General features: G+C 38.7%; 1 protein-coding gene across 5 annotated transcripts in view; it reads right to left on the bottom strand.

Annotated features, from left to right (window-relative positions):
* RNF130 (ring finger protein 130) overlaps positions 1-20,051 on the bottom strand; it is a 50,343-nt gene that overhangs the window by 16,390 nt on the left and 13,902 nt on the right. For all 5 annotated transcript variants that reach the window (XM_015641836.3, XM_033517606.1, XM_015641837.3 and 2 more), the window contains 3 exons: positions 9,762-10,012; positions 6,180-6,251; positions 4,272-4,354 (listed from right to left, as the gene is read on the bottom strand). In XM_015641836.3, the coding sequence (XP_015497322.1) occupies positions 4,272-4,354; positions 6,180-6,251; positions 9,762-10,012 (406 nt within the window). The remainder of the gene's footprint in view (positions 1-4,271; positions 4,355-6,179; positions 6,252-9,761; positions 10,013-20,051) is intronic.

The following is a 20,051-nucleotide window of genomic DNA, read 5'->3' as shown; positions in this document are numbered from 1 at the left end:
TTCTCTACCTCTTAAAGAGTTTGCTGATTGCATCATTGTGGCTCTGTCTGGATTTCTCTCTTTGCAGGAGTTAAAAAGCGGTTATACAGCAATGACAACAGCAAATAAGAATTACTTTAAAACCTCACTCTGAAAAAGTAAGCCCTTGCAATTTCTGCTCTCATAAACCTCCTCCATATTTCTATTTCTGTCATTGGTATTCTGAGACCATAAACGTGACGAGTTCCTAGAGTTGCTCCTGGTCACGACAGCTGATGATGTTCCCTCAGGAGCCACAGGCTGGGGAGTCAGGTGTGACACAGCCTCTGCAGCTTCCCCAGCCTCAGGCAGGAGGAAGCAGGGCTGGCAGCCAGGCTGGCAGCACTGACAGTCTCCCATGCGGGCACAACTCCAGGCAGGTGACCTGCAGGTATTTTTCCACTCTGTCAGCACACCCAATCCAGCAGCCCTCCAGCTGATAATAAACACCCTAACACCAACTCTTGTACAACACAGCTTCTTTGCAGCATTTCATAGGGGAGAATTAGGAGTTAGGAATCTCTTTTGGTGGCGTAAGGCCTCCAAATTCACACATCACAAAAGGAGAATGATTTACAAATGCTGTTTCCCTACAGCTCGCTCCCCTTCCCTGCTCTCAGTGTAGCATCCCACCAAAGGGACCTTTGCTGTTACAGATCTTTGGCTACTGCTGGGGCAGCTGCTCTCCTGGCCCTGGGGTCCAAGGCACTGCAGGAAGCAGAAAGGATGCCATCAAGACTCTGTGTTAATTTGGTCTTAAAAAGAAAAAGGCAGCTATTTGCAGCAACACAAAATCAAACAATCTGAAAATCTGGTTTAGTCACTTTCATCCTCCTTGACCAGGACAGGAATTAAGACTTTGTCTCAAAAGCCACTTATTTGATAGTATTTGCTACTCTTTTAATTCTTCTACGTTGTTAATTCCTTCCTTCCTTGGTCATCTTTCTGCCCTTTACAATGTCATTTTCTGCTCTTCTCTAGCCTGTCACTTTGCTCTCCCCTTCCCTTATCTCTCAGTAATCCTTCACACTACCCACTCCTGATCACTTTTCACCTAGTGCCTGTTTAGCCCCTAGATGCTACAGTGTGATGGTAGAATAAAATTACCTGAACAAGTAAAATTGTCCATGAGGTTTGTCTTTTGCTAGGATCCCTCTTTTGTTTGCTTCCTCTACTTACTTTTCACTTACATAATGACATTCACAAAGACACATTCCTCAAGCTTGGAAACCTAAAACAGATGGCAGCTTGTCCCTGTGTGCACTAAAGCTATAGCTATGTCTATAGGCTGCTGGTACTGAACATCTCTCTCTGAAGCACAAAATGAACTACTGCAAACAATGCAGTTGAATTTCTACCCCTTTCACTTTAGTTTATTTTTAAATTGGCCACAATTTCCCACAAACCACAAGACTTTACAATCACAAATGTGGTGTTTTGCTACAGAATTTTAGGTGCAACTTGCTCAGCTGCTGGCAGATTTTGCCTGCTGTGTGTCTACCCAGACCAGATCCCTCTGCTGAAGCACAGTGTGACAGACCATACTTAACTGCAGAGAAAAACTGTACCACTAAAGGGAAAGACTACCTTTAAATTGATGAAAGCAGCAAAGATGTTACATGTCAGTGATTCCTACTGTCTAATGATTACAGCTTCCCCAACAAGCACAGTAAGAACTTCTAGACTTTTATTTGCTTCCTCTTGGTCAAGTAATTTTCTCCATGGTTTTCTTGCAATTTATTTTCTCATCTGGTTTAGAAACTCTCTTGTAGGCTTTGTTTCATTGTCTGTGTGCTGTTTGGGTGTTTTTTTATTTTTTGTGTTTTAAAAAAATAACATTGCATGCTGCACTAAAATGGAAGGCTGAAGTATGAGGAAGTAGAAAGGAGTCAAACCTCCATATTAAGATTTGGGGAGAAGCATCTCAGGTACTGAAGACTGAAAAATCTCACATGGAAACTGAAATTTATTGGGCCCATCATTGAAGGTACTAGTTGGCTTTTCATCTACAAATATAAAAACATCTTGTGGAAAGTATCCATCTCACTGTTTGTGTCTAGCCTAGATGGTTTTGCACTCAGCTTAAAAGCTGAGCTGCAGCAAATGAAAAGTGAGATGGAAAAAAGAAGTAGAAAGCGAACATAAAAGTTGTCATACAGCCTTTGGCAGGACTGTAATCTGAGCCTTCGCTGACCTTACATTCCTGTGAAAAACAGAACAGAAAATGATCTATACAAGAGCCTTGATCTCTCCTTTACATGGGAGACTGCACTGGGGCAGGTTGTGCTGAGGTGGCAACCAGGTGCACCTGCAGCAGCTCCCTGAACAGCTGTAGCTATCCCTGAGAGCCCAGAGCTCCCTGTCTGCAGGACTGTGGCTCAACAAAGGTGTCTGAAGAAAAAGGACTTTTCTTTCTTTTCTTTTTAATTAAAAAAATAAATCAATGATCACCTTGTTTAAATGGTCTGTATTGTATCTGTGTAAATCAGCAACATATCCACTGCTTGCACAGGGGCAGCTGTTTAACTAAGGAAGTTGGCTTTTAATCCCAACTCTGCCTTGTGCTCAGTGGGAGCAGCTGTTTTCTTATCAGGGAAGACTCATTCTCTCTTCACCAGCAAGGACCTCCTGCCCTTTGTTCAGTATCAAGAGCAAAGCACAGAGGAGTGGGACTTGTGACCTTTCATTCCATGTCCTTGAGCCTCACAGTAGGACTACACAAGGGAAGCTTTCTTAAGAGGCAGTTTACAAAATAATCATCTCAGTGGTCCAAAACTGGTGTGCAGTTTCCAGACGTTCCTCTAATTTCTGAATAACCTTCTGCATAACATATCAAAAGAGCAGGGCTTAAGTCACCTATACAAGCTTCACTTGAGATTGCAATAAATGACATAACTCTGAAATCTTTACACTTGGGAGCACATTTTTCAGGGCAAGAGGATACCAACTCTGAGTAAAACTGATTGAATTGTAAAAAAGAAATGCACACACATCCACATGATCAAAAGCTCCCAAATTTTTACAATCTAAGCTCTTCTATTCCTGAATATTTTAATGGGAGTTTCTAAATTATCAGTTGCAGGGTATTTTAGCTAAACAACACTGAGAATCTAAAACAGGTCATTGTTTCCTGCTGTCCAAGAGGTAAGGAACACAGAGAACAGTAAACTGAATTAGATTTTTGGCTTCAGAAGCTAATGCACACAGATTTTGATCAGTAAGATATAAAATAATATTGTTTTCCTTTTACGATGATGGAAATACTCTGCACATAAGAAGATATTCAAGCTATTCAGAACAGCCTGCAGGAGGATTTAAAAGACCAGTAACGAGCTCTTATGTGCTGCTGCTGCCTGACTGGAGGTCAACCCCAACACATGACTTTGCTGCTTCTGCAGCATCATGCAGAACCATTTACGTACCAAGCACAAGCCAAGTTACTGGATCTTGCTGTACAACCTAATTTACACATGTGTTTTGTGCCTGGAGATGATGAGAAAGCTTTGCATTTCAGGACACAAGGGAAAGATGTCCTTGGTAATGCTTAATGCAACCAAAACATATGATTCATCAAAATCAACCACCAGGTGGAAAAGTATTTAAAAGCACCTCTCAAAGATAAAATGTCCCAAAACAACTCAAGAATGGAATTGGAATGGAAACAAACTGAAAACCTGTAAATGTCAACACAATGCCATAAAAGTGGGAAGAAGTTCTTACATTTTAAGCACTAATGCAGTATCACCACCAAGTACAAATCTTCAGACACAAGCCAAGATCACACTGCATTGAAGAGACCCAAGATAGATGACAGCACAGTGGCTGACTAACGTCAGGAGGTATGAAGGTTGCAAAGACTGCATTTCCACTCCCCACAGTTTCAGAAACCAGAAACCAGTTGTTGCATATCTACAGTGCAGAATTCTGCAGCTCTACCTGGCTCATTATATTGAAATTTTTTGAGTCTGCCCATCACTTGGTCCTTAAACCTGCACCCCTCCACCTCACTGCAGTCTCAATAGCTCCATTGCCAGTATCTTTAATATAATTCTGTTTAATCTCCATTGTCCTAACAGTGCCAACACCCACCTTCACACCCTTCTGGCACCATAATCTAAAATAAAGTGGCCGTTATTAGGACTGGAAACATCCAACAAATGCATTTGTGAATTACAATGCCCCCATTACATGAAATGAAGCAAAAGAGCACCAAAAGAGAACAGTTTCCAAACAAAGCAACTTTATTATCTTACTTGCATGGCAAAATGCGAACAACATCGTTCTGCTTGTAACTCTCAATGCAGACAGCACAATGATCAAAGTCTGGGTCTGTTTCCTAAAATGAATAGAATGAGAATTCAAGTCAAGAGTTGAGGCTATGACAAATGTCAAAGTATTTGTGACTAGCACATGAACAGCACTGTGCCAAGTGGCTATAAACTAAGCTATAAACCCAATGACTGGATTATTATATTCCAACATGACTTAAGCAAGAAAAGCACCTCATACATGCAAAACTCCCCCTTTCTTGGAGCTGGTAAATCATCATTTCGTACATAAACTAAGGCCTAAGATGATTCTAATGTTCAGTGAAATCATTAAAAAATTTAGTGGAGATTTTCCTAGATTTCTTTTTTTATCTCCAGCTTAGAGCTAACATTTCTGTTTTATTCAGGTTTTTTTTTGTTTGTTTTGGCAGAATAAGAATTCTGGGGCTAATTTTCACAGCCAGAACTAGCACATTTTACTTAGTGCAGAGTAGTCCCACATTTGTGTCTGCTGCTTACTTGCAGAATTATCATTATTCTTATTGAGACATGAATATGAGGATCACTGTCTGACAAGCTCCTCTCTTTTCTGTTTTCCAGAAGTTATGATTTTTTTAAAAAATGATATTTTAAAATTCCAAATGGAAAAGGGGAGGACTTCATTTGTATATAGATATGGCATCAACAACACATATTTAAAATGTTTGGGCCTGTCAGACAAAACAGGCTGTGCTTTCTCTTGGTACAACTTTGTTATTCTTTTCAGTGCCAACCAGCTACAAGCCAGACACCAAGACAGGGACCAGAGCAAGGCCACAGCTACTCCTGGTCAGCACCAGCCAGGGCTGCACACAGAGAGAATCCTGATGGCTCCTCTGAGGAACAAAACATTTTTCTCACTCTGTTCACTTGCATGTACCCCCCACGCTGTCTGTGCTGCAACCTACATAGCACTTGCCAGTTCTGAATTTATGCTGTCAAGACAACAGCATTGTTTTACAGGGAAAGGCTCCTCTAATTTGTATGTTCTCCAATTCCAGAAAAGATTTAGTGCAGATCTGGGCTGTTCTGAAATAGAACTACATAGGGAGAGAGGAAGAACAGAACGACATTTTCTCTGCCTTCTCTCTGGAAGCAAATTTTCCTATCACTTCCTAATCTCCCACTGCTGATAGTGTCAATAAGAAAGAAAAAAGGAATTACAATAAAAAGGCCCTAAAAAATACTATTTTAAAAATCAAATCATAGCCAGAATTCCCTTGCCTTTTGAAAATTAAAACTAAAAAATTAAGCAAGATTAAATGACTAATTTTTCCTTTCAGAATCAAAAATAAGCAATACTGCTTACAAAAGAGGAAAAAGCTTAGGACATAACAGACCATATATTTTAGTTTGTATACTAGCAAGAAATATTCTTGGAGTACCTTTGACTGAAATACCTATTTATGCTCACCCTTAATTTTCTGAATAGTCATATTTTACTTAAGATACTATCTTAAATTACCTGTCTTTTAAATTTATTTTTCCTTTACAGAACTTACATATGATAAGGTTCTAAGCCTTAGAATTCCACATAAACAATGCCAGCCCTGTGTACCCATGCCAGGACACCCTCCCAGTCAGCCAGCACACAAAACCACCCTCAGTCACAGATGCCAGATAGGAGTGCAAATTGTATTTAAGCAAGAAAAACTTCCTTGAAGTATACAGACTTACAGCACACATCAAAACTAACAGTTACACAAAATATTATGCCACAGGACAAAGTAAGCCTCCAACAAGGAAGGCAAAGCCATAAATCAGAAACAGAAAGAAAAAAACAGAGATTGATTTCCCAGGAAAAAAATTAAACATGATGCTCAAGTTTATCATGTTGAAATCTTATTATTATACCTTATCACCTTTCTTTACTGTCCTGGTTGTCAATTTACCAATGGCTTTCTTGGCAGCATCTCCAAGACGGCGCTAATAAAGTGACAAAGAAGAGAACACAAATTAACCCTGATAAACAAGCTTCATTAGTGTCCTTTATAATGACTTATTTGGACTCAATAATACTATTGCAATACACACTATGGCAGCAGGCCAACACATAAGACAAAATGCAAACACAGCAAAGCACAGAGATTTGTCGAGAAGGAAAAATAGCCAGCAGTGAATAGTCAGCCAGAGCTGAATCCTCAAATGCTCTCCACAAGCATGGCATAAAACTCACAGACTGTACAGAAGTCCACAGAAGTGAATCAACATTGATGTGCAAAACTTATTAAACCCAGCTGAAGCAATGCCCCCTCCCAGTGATTTCCATTATATTCTGTTAATACTGGTTTTATTCAGTGTGCTGTAATATACTGCTTGTTCTCTTAGGCTTGAATTATTTTTATATTTCCCCTCTGAGCAGGCTGATCTTATTCTGAGATGCAAAAGATCTTCCAGTGTAACCCAGTTTCTCTCTCACTATTACCCAAAACCACCAGGATCTCATAAAAGAAAAAAATGATGGGTCACAAAATCTAAATATGCCAATACAGACTTAAATAAAGCTGAAATTAATACTGGTTTGAAGATAACCTCAATCTGGCAGAGGCTGAGTTATTTTTTTGCTGTTTATGCTGCTTTATGACCACCACAGCTGGATGGAAGTAGCCTTTTCTGACATTCAAATGCTGATTCCTAGGGAAATGCCCAGCTCCCAGTCAATACAGAACAGCTGTTTGTCACTGTTTTCCCACTGGGGTCCCAGAAATGGGCACTGAATGAAACAAAGATCCTATTGTCTTCCTTCAGGTACATGAGACATCAGACTTGGTTTACAACTGACTTAAAAACCAGAAGTTATGTATATCCTCTTTCCCTTCCAACCTGTACTAAGTATTTTGCCTTTGAAAAGGATGGGCTGCTTCTGAGAATTCAGCTCTCAAAACCTCTCCTGCAGCCTGCAGTGAATGTGTGGGGTTTTGTGTCCACCTTTTATAAAACAGAACCCCAAATCTGTCATAACGTGTGCCCCCTGTATCACACACTTCCCTGCATGCAAACTGCAATGAAAGTTGCTTTTGAGAAACACAATGACCTCACAAGTCTGTATCACAACTGACTATACCACTTATTCTAGAATTATGTAAGCACTTTACTTCCTTGTGGTTTTCACAATACAACAGCTCTTATTTTATATTTTTTAGAGCAAGGATTTGAAAAAAATCAGATACACAGTCCCAGCTACTGAAGTACATCCATGTAGGAAGCACAGCATCAGAAGCAGAGCTGGGATAGGAAATGATATGCTTCCTCTTAAGTCAGAAATCTCATCCTAACTTCAATATGCAAGAATTCAGTCAATTTAAGAAGATCTAAATAACATGTCCTGGAACAAGCATATTGAGATAAGCCTGAGTACTTAATGACACAGAACACATTGGGCACACTGCTGGAATAGATAACCATGGCATAACCAAAAGCATGATTACTAAAGAGAGGAACTAGGCTGAAATGGCATTTCACTTGAATGCTCAACTCTACCAGCTAAGCAAATGTGGGTACTATCTATATTTTGTTCTAATGCATGTGACTGTATATGCACCACAAGAAATTTTAAAGATAATTTTCCCATTGAAAGTATAATATTTCAGCAGAATTCTTCCAACGTATTGTTTTTTTACGTAAATAAATGTGTTAAATAACAACTCCCATCTCTTCCGTTTAATAGGTCAATCTCTTCCATTTTCTAATTTTATCAAATACGCTTTCATGCTAACACTGGAAATGCTCAGGATTGGCTGTTTTGCTAAGTTAGGGCACAAGCACACAGCATATGCTTGCCTTTATAACCCACAACTGTTTAGATGGAAAAGGTCACTTCCACATGCAAAAGAGTTTCACACTTCCGGCAGAAGAGCGCAAGAATAACGATGTGAAATACCAATATCTACTTGTGTTATCAACAAAAGACAGCAAGTTTTTGATGGCTCTGATTAAAAAAACAGAAAAACTTGTGCCTTGACATAACTTAAAAACAAGATCATAGCCTAAACCAAGTTATTTCATCACTAACAGTACAGTCTTTGTGAAAGCTCTCAAAGCTCTTTAAAAGTAAGCTGTAGCTGTCGCCACCTTCTTATTAAAGTTTAATAATCTCAGCTTTTTAAACCACATAAAATTTTCATCAAGTTTCTCCTGACCTTTGTAAAAATCTAAAGAAAGAAAAAGGTCACAAGAGCCCTTTCCCAATGTAGCAACTGTTTTGAAACATGGACATTTGGAAGGAGTCTAGAGCCATGTAGGGGATAGAAAAGGCACAATTTTGTATTCTACAGACATTCATTAAGTTACAGTTATATTTAAACTTTCACTATCTCAAGGGACCACACTAAGTACCAGCTACAGTGTGGTCATTTAAGAATGACATCCTTAGGAAAATCTACAGCATGCCTCTGGGACCTGCATCATTAGACACTATTTATAGTAACTGAAAAGGAAATCCTGTGCCACAGCTGAGGCTTTATAAGTTTGAATTTATTTTAAGTCTGACAGAACACCAAAGAACTAGCCCAGAGGCAGCTGCTGTGTATCAGCTGCAATTTGGAGGAAAGGGGGACAGTGACTCGAGGTCAGGAGGTTTCTAAGTTAGCCATGACAGAGAAACAGGGGAAAGAGGGCATTGTGGATTTCCTGAGGTTTACTGACCCTTCTCAATAAAAGCCAAGGCACACTATGGAGGGTCATTAAGTCCACACTAGTAAAACATTTACTTCTAAAGTTTATCTGTGTTTGAGATGAATTTAGTCTAGATCTCTAAGTATGGCCATACATTAAGAAATCAGTTCTTAAACAAATTAAGAGTGGAAAAAGAATGTAAGAAAGGCACACTGGACAAAATTTTGGTTAAAATATATGACCAGGACAATTAGGCACTCCTTACCAAGGGTGATCTTAAATAAAGTTGAAAGTTAATACAGACCACTAAGCAGCTCTATACCTTAATTTTCTTACCTTAACATTCACAACTAATTATGGTTTGGGAATACTTTTGTACAATTTCTAAATTACCTTAACTATTAGAGAGCATAACCTTAAGAGGATGGAGAGAATTCGTAACATTTGCTCAGTGTTCCCCTACACTACACAAGTTGATTCACAATTTAACTTTCCTCCTCATTCCCAACATACATCCAACATACAATAGTATGTATTATTCAGCCAACACAGAATCCATCTTACTCTTGGATTTACACAAACCAAAACTCAAGTATTTTGCTTCAGTTCTATTCTCTTCTGTCATGTAATAGGATCTATACCAATGCTGCTCAAGATGAAAACACTTTGATGTATAAAAATCCTTGTCTGGCAACATGCTCTGCCTTGGAACAAAGAGGTTCTGAACACTAGTTTGATGGGCATACCTTACTTGTTCTCTACTGATTACTGGATACAGAAATATTATCTCCATAACTTAAGAGAAAAGAAGAGACCCCTTACCTGATTTCTGTCACGTGCACTTGTGTACCTGATCTTCTGGATGAAGTAAAATATTAACCACGCTGAAGAAATGATCATCAAAACAATGAATGATATTGACACAAAGACTAGAGAGCCCCGACTGAAGTTCTTCGGAGGAACACGGGACCCCACTGCTATGGCCATCAGGACAGAAATATTCTTTTCCAAGTAATTCAGGATCTCCTTAACCTTTGATTCTGTAATCATGACAGCAACAATGTCTCCAGTTCCTATAAAAAGGGGAAACAAGTTAAATTTCTATTTAAAATTAACATGACATGCTGCTCATAAGATTTTCCAATGCAAAGCCATTTGATAATTCAAGAGGTTTTAATCTAAGCCATCTATGGCACATGGAACTGGGCACTTTACTCATGCCTTGTCCTTCAAACCCAGATTTTCAAATTAGGGCATTAACATGCAAACTCTCAGCAGTTCCACACACAGTAACAGATCTCTACTGCTGGTTATACAGTATTTCCTACATTGTAATTACTGTGTGCAGTCTGAATTAGATTTCAAAAGTACATTTGTTCCAGATCTGAAGCTGTGAATACCTAAACAGGCAACTCTCAGAAAAACATTTAGGAGATGAGTGAGAATATTGCTCAAGTGCCCTTAGCATAGGCAGTGCTGTGGATGTTGCTGGGGAGAGTTATGCAAGTTCCCCTGAGTGGTTATGTGGCTGCAAAGTAAAAGAGAATTGAAAAAATTTGGCAGAAGTTTGACTGCTGATTTTATCACCCATACAAAGACACGCTTGATAGGATCGCAAAGAGGCTGTCAGCTTCATCAGCTCCATTTTCAATGTGTAGCCCATCTGTTTTCATAGTGCCTTGCCTCTAGACTGTTTCCTGTCCCAAAGGGAAAATTATTGGTACAAGGATAATGGGAAAACCATAAGCCTTGCTGAAAAAGAACAAAATCACCTATAGAGCAGAGAGAGCAACTATGTTTTAAAGCAAAAGCCCCATTAAAAAAAGAATATCTTGAACACAGGGTAATTCTAAGTTCAAAGAAAGAAAAGGTTTAGAAAAACCAAAGGCAGAAAGGAAAAAACCCTTGTGAAGTTCCATTCTTATTAATCCAGACTTATTTGCTTCCTGTACTAAAAACCCTTTCAAGACCTATTTTCAAAATGCTTGCAAAATCTGTTCACTGCTTGTTCCATCTGCTTGCTCCAATTCACATTCTCTCAGAGAGGAACTGAGGCAAACGACTTCTGCACCAAGATTCTGGATTTAGAGTGGATTTAAGCTACAGAGAACCTAGTGTGGCAATAGAGAACATGAGGTCCTATTTTAACACAAGGCATTTGTTCAGTCTTTTAATTAAAACCTAATTTTTAAGAAGCTACCATATCCACAAAATATTGTTCAAGAGCCAAAAGAGCAGCATCTTTGAAACCCTAGGCACAATAACTCAGGGTGACAGCTACATAGTTTTCCAAAACGGAGACTTTAAATAGAGCTGTGCAACAGCCTTAAATGTTCTCTTGCTACTCTTTGAATTCACCATGCTAAGTGGTCATTTACAGTCACTATCATCAGTTTTCCTATTAAGTTCACTAAATTGGTGATGTGGATTGTGCTGACAGAACTACTCAAAATAATCAAAACTGATAATCTCAGGAATTAAAATTTACACAATAATTGAAAAAACAAACCAACATTCCACAGCCCTCAAATTGTTTTCCTCAAGAAAATCAAACTTTTCTTTATTTAAAATTGAAATGGCAAAGTCATTCAGGTCTTGTCCTGCTAACATGGGACTGAACAGGACAAGAAAGTTCAGTGTTTACTTCTGAATATTTTTGAAATAGTGCCACAGTAATTCAAAAGCTTTGAATAGCAGTGAAAACTCAATACAATTCATTTAATCTCTAGTATAGCACAGACTCACACAAGATCAACTTTAATCCAGCTCTCAAGAGACACTTCAGCACCAAGTTTGGTTTCATGCAAAAATAACCAAGATATTTAATAAATAGAAAAATTTCAGAGTAGAAGTCCATCACTAGCTTTATTTTCATATAAATCTGCTAAGATTCCTATTTGTCCAGTTGGGAAGATAGTTCCTGTCCAGACTTACAGCACATTTTCACAGCACAAGAGACATCCTTCCTGCAAGATCCTGTATGTAGATGCAGAACATGCTCCTGCAACCCCAAATCCCTGGAGCTCAGATAGTGCAAGATCAATCAAGAGCAGATAATTTATATTGCTTGGTATTTTCCCCAGACTTCACTTCTGCTCTGCATATCTAGCTCAGACAGAGAAGAAAGGCAGGGAAGGGTACAGGAAGACTGTATTCCCCAGGGCACACGTTCTGCTAAGCTTCCCCAGTAGGAATTTATTTGCACTGAGAAATTATGTTAGTATCAAAACATCAAGCTAAAGCACTCCATGTAATATTCTAACATGATTTATAGTTATCTGCAAAGCAAAGATGACAAAGATCTTCTGATACTAGTCCAGTTCTATCTGAATCCAAGCTGAAGCCTCTACCTATTCCCTGCTGCCCAGGGAATGTGACAAAGCTGACAATCTGTCACGCGTTTTATATAAAGCCCAGCACAATGGGAACCTCTGGCATCACTGCAAAGTGATTTGCATTCCAAATGACTCAACTGGGAACAGCCAAAGTGCTACTGCTGCTTCTGACCCTGCCAGAGCCAAGGAGAACTGCAGAAAAGAAAAATAAATTGTGTCTGTTTAACATACTGAAGCTCAGTGGAAACTGGGACTTGGTTCATCCGTATTTTTGTCAGGGGCATCACCCTAAATAATTTTAGCAAGAACTCCCTGTTTGAGAACAATTGGGGGCAGGAGGAGACAGTGACTCATTTATTTTAAGCACCTTGAAACCTTGTATTTCTGAAACTTTAGCAGAAAAAAATCCTCAGGTGAAGACAGAAAGACTGAAAGTGTTTGTGAAACTCAGAATATGGTCTTACTCCATAATCTTACGAAAAGCAATATTCTCCTCAGCCAAGAACACAGTGTCCAGAGAAAAGAATCTGGATTGCTTATTAAAGCCAAGGAGCTACACATGGAACCACAGATGACAAGCTAGGACAGACGGTAGGCATAAGATAAATATTGATGCCTGTAAACATAAATCATTTAATTGCTATCATCCAAGCCCAGGCAGCTCTTTCTAGTTTGCAATTTTACCATGCGCATGTTTAATTAGGATAGTTATACAACTCAGTGTATTAAAAGGGATGAAGTTGTGACTAATCATTAAATCTGTGAATTGTTACACTGTGAGAGCAGAAGCCAGAAGAACTTAAAAGCTGAGAAGACAGTAAGAACTACGGGGAAAACAGCAACATCCAGAAGTTTCCTGTAGAGCTTATAAGGAAACTGCTTTGCTCTCTTGCTGACCTATTCACATCTCCTAGCAATTCTAAAAGAGCATGCTTAGAAAGTCAACAAAAAGTCATCTCAAAGAAATGTAATAGGCAAATATTTGTGGTGCTTTTGCTGTGTTGGGATTTTTTTTTTTTGGTAGGATTTTTTTTTGTCTTTTTTGTTGTTGTTGATTCTTGACTACCAAATGTTTATCTGAAGCTCAAAATATGGACAACTATGCCCAGGATACCAGGCTGAAACTGAAGACAGACATGGTTCAAAGAGCAGACTTCAGAAACCTTCAATCCTCCTAGCATCCAAGAGAGGTTGCAGGGAATGGCAGCCTGGCAAAATGCAACTGGCAACCAGGCTGCAATGCTTCAACCACCTTCCTGCACGTGGGGAGGGCAAAACCTTAGATCCCACCTCGAGTGTGGAAACTGTCAGACCACCTGTAAGAGGCACTGAACTGCTGTGAATTGATGCAACAAGGTTTGCAGAGAACTGAGAAGTCAGATAGTCATAACAAAGGTCAGTGATTTGCTAATGGCTGATATTTTAGGCTAAAGTCCTCGCAGTAAGTCGCTGATAGTGGCTGCTGATGCTGCAGACACAGCATGAAGCACAAAGACTGCACTCATCTCATGCTTGTGAAAGAATACTGTCCTCTCTTTAAATTGCCGAGAAAATTTAACTGCAACTGAGTCCTTTCATCACTTCTTTCTGAAAAACCTAAACATAGAACATTTACCTGAATAATTCTGCTGGTGAAAATTTCAGAGCACTTCCTTAGAAAACACAAATTCCCCATTTCCTGATAAAGGCAATGATTGATCCAGACAATCACTTGAAAGCTGGATTCAGACAGTGAAATGCCACGCTGCCTTTCTGAGTGCAGCAATAGGATCATCATGATGATAATGTAATTGGAAATAAAACTGCCCATCCTCAAAAACCAGACTGTCCTATTCTTCTATTAAAATCCTGTAGCTGTGTGCTAAGCATTTCTGAATGCATTGTATCAGAAATAAAAAGACAGCAACACCTACTATTCAATACCCAGGAAAGGGATCAGTCCTCTTACTGTGAGCAACAGATTTCTTGGAATAACATCAACTAACAGTGAAACCACTCCAACAGAATTTGGGAGCCCAGAAAATGACAAAGAAAGCAGAAAAGCGCTAATGAAAGCTATGGCTCTATATGAAATTTTGAGCGACCAACTGTGAGCTCTGTGAAACACCAGAAGACATCTGAGCTGCATGAGAGCAGAGGTGGAAACAAGGATTACCTCTACAAGGGAAGGGATTCAGCCACAGAGGATATAATCCATGGAACCCATGAGGTAAAGGGTAAGGGAAAATCATACTGACCTGTACGCAAAGCTGTGCTGCCCAAAAAATCAGGCTTGGGGAGAACCGTTTTTAAATAAAAATTCCATGTCACAACAGTGGGGAAACCCACACATTTATCAGGTACCTTAACATTTTAGTCTGATGCAAAAGAAAGAAATTCACTGTAACTCTTACATTCTAAGCAGGTTTATGGGAAAGCAGACACCAAGAGGACGAGCCTTGGCTTATCTTCAGAGTCATTAAAACCAGTCTAGCTGCACATATTTTTATTTTGATCTAATCAGAAAGTAAACAAGAGCATATCCAAGCTGTCAACACATGAGCAATCTCAAGAGTAGAATATGTTGTTTGAGATGTCCCAAACCAAATACTTCTGAAAATAAAAGACCATAATATTTGACAGTTATTGCATTCTAAACTAGACAAGAATTTAATGCTAAGGATATACATAAATTATAAAATGAGACTGGTAGCATTTTAAAACATTTCTCTTCCTATTGCCTTAATATTGAAAATGTTGAATTCTTGCTTGGATGTGAACAATTAGTTTAGGATGCCTATTTTATGCAGTATCAGACACCAGAACAAATTTTACAAAATTACCATGCAAAAAATCATAAAGGGCAGCAGCATATGAAACTATTATCCAAAAGTTAGGCTTTCACAGGATGCCTCAATGGAACAACTTTCTATCCCAAAATAGTGAGCAGGTATTTTCAGACATCACAAGTCTCTTTGCAGCACAAATCTGTGCAAAACAACCTAAATAAAAAGCTTCTGAAATTAAAACTTGAATTCTCCCTATCCAAGATGAAAAAAAAGTAGGTATTTCAAGTTCTGTGAGGAAAAGGCTTCTATGAAATACTGTCAATGTGAGTCTGAAAAACACTCAAAACTCTTCTTTGTAGCAAAAAGAACTTCAACAGATTTCAGTCTGTCAGATAAAGAGAGGGTCCTGCTCTGTGCCCTGTAAACACGATTACACACACCTCAGTGTTCTGCAGTGTGCCAGGCACTGCTGTACTGCAGACATGATGGACCATCACAAAGTCCTGCTCCTTTAAGAAAAGCAGGCATTGATCGAGGCATATGATTAGAAAACCAGAAACAGCAAGGGCAGCTTTTCACCCACACTTTGTGGGTGTGACACAATTAAATTCAAAACAAATATTAAAGCTTAATCAGATTCTTGCTGTGCTAGCCTGTAGCACATCAAGTTTATAAGTAATAATAATAAGCCCATCCTCCTTCATTAAACAAGAAACAATGCCTCAGTATAATGTCCTTGCTTTATTTTTGATCAGCTTTATAATCTACTCTGACCAAGAGTTCCTAAAAGGAGAGCTAAATAGCAAAACCAGTTAAGAAAATAGTTGGGCTGTATTTAGATGACAACTGCTGACACATTATTTCATAACCCAATTGCTCTATTCTGACACTCAGGGAAATGTTTCTTAAGGAGAAATTTGCATACAATCAAAACAGGTAGTCACAGCCACATCCTGATTCATTCACAAGTCCAAATCCTGCTGATACACGTGAGCTGAGGAGCTACACCCCTGGATTTCTCAAGCTTGTGAAGGTCAAACTGTGTCTCTCCAACACCCAACACACTCCAGAAAACCAACACTCACAGTCTCTCAAAGATACAACACAACATCAGTATGCACAAAAGAGGCACTGGGCTTTGGCTTCTCTGCAGATCATTTCCTCTTCACACACCTCACCCAAGTAGCTCCTCTCTATTTCCATCCCAAGTCATATGACACCAAGCACTGCTAGAAAAATTAAGATACTTTATTAAGCTACAAGAGGCACCCACCTCTTTATTGTTAGAGTCCCTCAAGTTCCAAAATCTCTGGTCAATCTTTAAACATGCTACTTCAGTGCTTCTGATGGGCAGCAGGAGGGCAGACCCATGGCTGGGCCAAGAAGGGGAGTGACTTTATAAACCCCTGGAATTTGAACTGCAGCAGAGTTCCCCTAGAATTATAGGGACATTAGGTTTGGGGGCTTGGGGTTTCTTGTGCTCCCCTCCTTTGAATAAATATCCTTTGGATAATTCCACTTATATCACATATTCCCTTCCTGTAGAAGGACTTTTATCTTCTGGGAATTACATTTATATATGTACTTTTTTTATGCATGTGACCTTCTGGGTTCTTCACACTAGGGAAAACCAAACCTAGACATGGGAAAAGCAAACAGATGTTGCAATGACTTTACAGACATTTCACACTCCTTCTTTTAGTAATGCTCCTTTGCATCTGCTTGCACTACAGTTGTATCTTTTTTTTAAAGGAAACGGACATTCCACCTAAATAATGTCGGAAGAATAAAAAAAGCTTGGCACAAAGAAATGTATCACTTGATCATCCCCTTTCCACAATCTGTGCACAGAATTTTTTTTTTTCTTTTATTCACATTTTTACATGGCATTTAACCATGTTTATGGCAAGTAAACTGATTTGCAGTTTCTTTCAAGGAATAAATACTTGTATTGTTAAGGTATTAATAACAAAGTAGAGCAAATTTTATATTCAAACCTTGAACAAATGCAAATTAATAAAAAGCTGAAGAATCACTTTAAGTTTTGACTAGGGAAATGGTGTGATCCTAACACATTACACACCACTGAAAAAAATTATGTCACAAGTTCAAGCATTTCTGAAATATCTATGTCCACCTATCTCGAGAAGATATTTTTGTTAATTTGAAAACAACTTTTCTTTACTTTCTGTACATCTGAACAACGTCCAAAACCTGTTACGGTGTTACATTCTTGATTCATCAATAATATTAATATCACTGACCCATTCATCAATGTAAGACACACCTGGATTTTGATAATTGTCTTTTGCATTCCATAGTGTGACCAGGTACTAGCAGGTGGCTTACATTTTGCCATTTCTGGATAGCAGTTTGTATTCCCACTAATGGATTGTGCAGCTAACAAACCCAAGGATTCCTAAAAAGGGCAATTTGTCACACTCATGTATTTTTTTCTATAGACTTCTGTACAGATCTATCAACTGGGACATTTACAGTCAGTCCAAAAAAATTCAGCAAAGTGCCAAAGAGAAATAGCAAGACAGCCTTACCCAAGGACACTACAAAATACTTTGAGAGATTTATAAATAGCATATTCATAGATTAATATCATAAATTTGGTTCTACTGAGTCCACAGATATGGGGAATTACTCTGCTGCTGGAGCTCAGACTTTGGATAAGAAAAAGAATGTAATTACTTACAGTCACTAACAGTCCCGTGGGCCTTTTCACAGTCACAGAACTAATTACCCTTTCAGCTGGCTGAGTTAAAATGAGCCTGACTGCTGTTATTTCAGTTGTGGATGAGGCATGTATGACACAAAAACACTGGTAGGGAGTTCTGCAAGGCACCAAGGCTATAATGGCACTGTAAAAGGGTTTCCCTGGATTGCCTTGAAGATACAAGTGCTTCCTTATGGTCCAGAATCAGCATGTCAAACACTCCTCTCCAGGTATCTGTGTCAGACACCTCCATCTACTGTGTGACAGATTCTCCTGATTGACAGACCTCCAAGAAATGTAGTGGGAAACAGGAACAACAATAAAGCTGTTAACACTCATCCTCCATATTTTCAAGTAACAAACATAAACAAAAAATGATCCAATATATGTAAACTATGCTTAGACCACTAATTACTCTGCCTTTTATAAAGCTTCAGCTTTAATGACTCAGCTCTTTCCTTTTCACTAACAGTATAAGATAAATTAATAATAATACATTTTTAATAACAATATTGTAATATACAATAAAATTAGTTTTGACCTGTGGATTAAAAGTAGGCCTCAGTTATCCAGGACAAGTTTTGCAGTGGATTTGGTGTAGAGCTAAAATATTTGTCAGCACACATTTGTGCAAGATAATCTGCAGTGCACCCCGTCAGAGCTTTCATGTCTCAGTTCAGCTGAGGGTTACATAAAGAGACATTTGTGAGAAAAAGGCAAGCAGCAGAGTTAAGAGATGAGCTGCTCAGGGATCAGTGCCACAACAGAGGACAGTGGCACTTTGACTGCCGGCTCTCTGTAGTCTATTGTCCCCACTCCGAATGAGGGCAAGAACATGGAACAGCCATTAGATGGCAACAACTTCAAATTGCTTCCTGTCCCTCCTGCCTCTGACCCACTGACCTAAAACAGTCCACAGGAACATACAGGCAGTTTTACCCCAGTTCAGAGCAAATGCAGCCCTTGCTTCCCACACACATGTGCTTTTTAAACCAACAGAGGATCATAAAAAATCCTTCCCTTGGAAGGAACCTGTTTCTGGGAGCCCACGTTGGACAGCTCTCACACAGCGCCATGGCAAGGGGAACGTCACCTGAGCACATCAAGAACAAAAACACCCTCCTCCAGAAAACAAATGAGTTGTTTCTTTAGAAGAGCAATGAAGACTGATCTTAATGACATTCTGCATCTTGGTTCAAAAGACCTTAAAAGATTTACCTATATCAGGTAAATCTTCTAAAAACAGTGTTATATTAGAAGTTGTTTATATACTTCTGGAAATTTCTTAGGTGCTGAGAAATCACATACTTGCTGGAATCCAGTAACATCTTTTCGACACTGTCTTCTAGATGTGTTTCTCATTTCTGTCTATATTTTTTTCCATAAATTCTAAATATGAAATTTGAAATTTAGAGGCTTGTTTGGCATATATTCTTTTCTATAAATCCAAATGAAAGTCTAGATTTTAAGAGAGAAATTCTGTATCATAAAATCATAGAATCGTTTGGAAGGGACCTTAAAAATCGTCCAGTTCCAACCTCCCCAAATTTAACTATTTTGTACTTAACAGGATTGTCTCCACCACACACAAACAAAAAAAGGAATAAAAACGTTATTTAACCTGAATTTTCTTCCTTTTCCCATAACTGCCTATAAAGGAGACAGCTACTACATATTTTGTCCACCACACAGGCTCTTTTTTACATTAGACAGTATCAGCTTTGCTTTAACTGAAGGAGCAAACAAAACCACTCATAAAACACTGCCTTCCTGCCAGTGATGTCATAGTCTGACATAACCTATGCTGGGAAAGGTGTCCTTTGCTTAGGTTGACAGAAGACATCTACAGGATTGTGCAAAATAGGTATACAGTGACATATACAAGGATATGCACAAAGAAAAAAAATAATGTTGCAAATAACATCAACAGAAGTTTGGGTATTTAAAAAAAAAACAAAAACAAAAACCCTGACAATTCCTGAAGGTCATTACCTACTTTAAAACTCAAAGGTGAAAACAAAGGAGCAGAGATTTGGTGGACTGTGACACAAGAGAAAGCAAATTCTGCTATTAGCAGCAGAAACTGTTCATTTGACACAGTGATGATGAACTGATTCCAGAGTGACAGTTGTTATCCAGCCACCAGAAGGAACTGCCATTCTGCTAAGTAGTATTTTGAGTATGAACAAATTTCCATAAGAATAAAATTTTCAAATGTGTATTCAAGCATAAAATAGCTTGGATAAAATATTAATCCTACAGGTGAAAAGTGCTTCCTAAGCTC

The sequence above is a fragment of the Parus major genome, chromosome 13 (genome assembly GCF_001522545.3).
Source record: "Parus major isolate Abel chromosome 13, Parus_major1.1, whole genome shotgun sequence".
Lineage (NCBI taxonomy): Eukaryota > Metazoa > Chordata > Aves > Passeriformes > Paridae > Parus > Parus major.
Note: the sequence above shows the minus strand (reverse complement) of the source record. Positions and strands in the feature narration are given on the sequence as shown.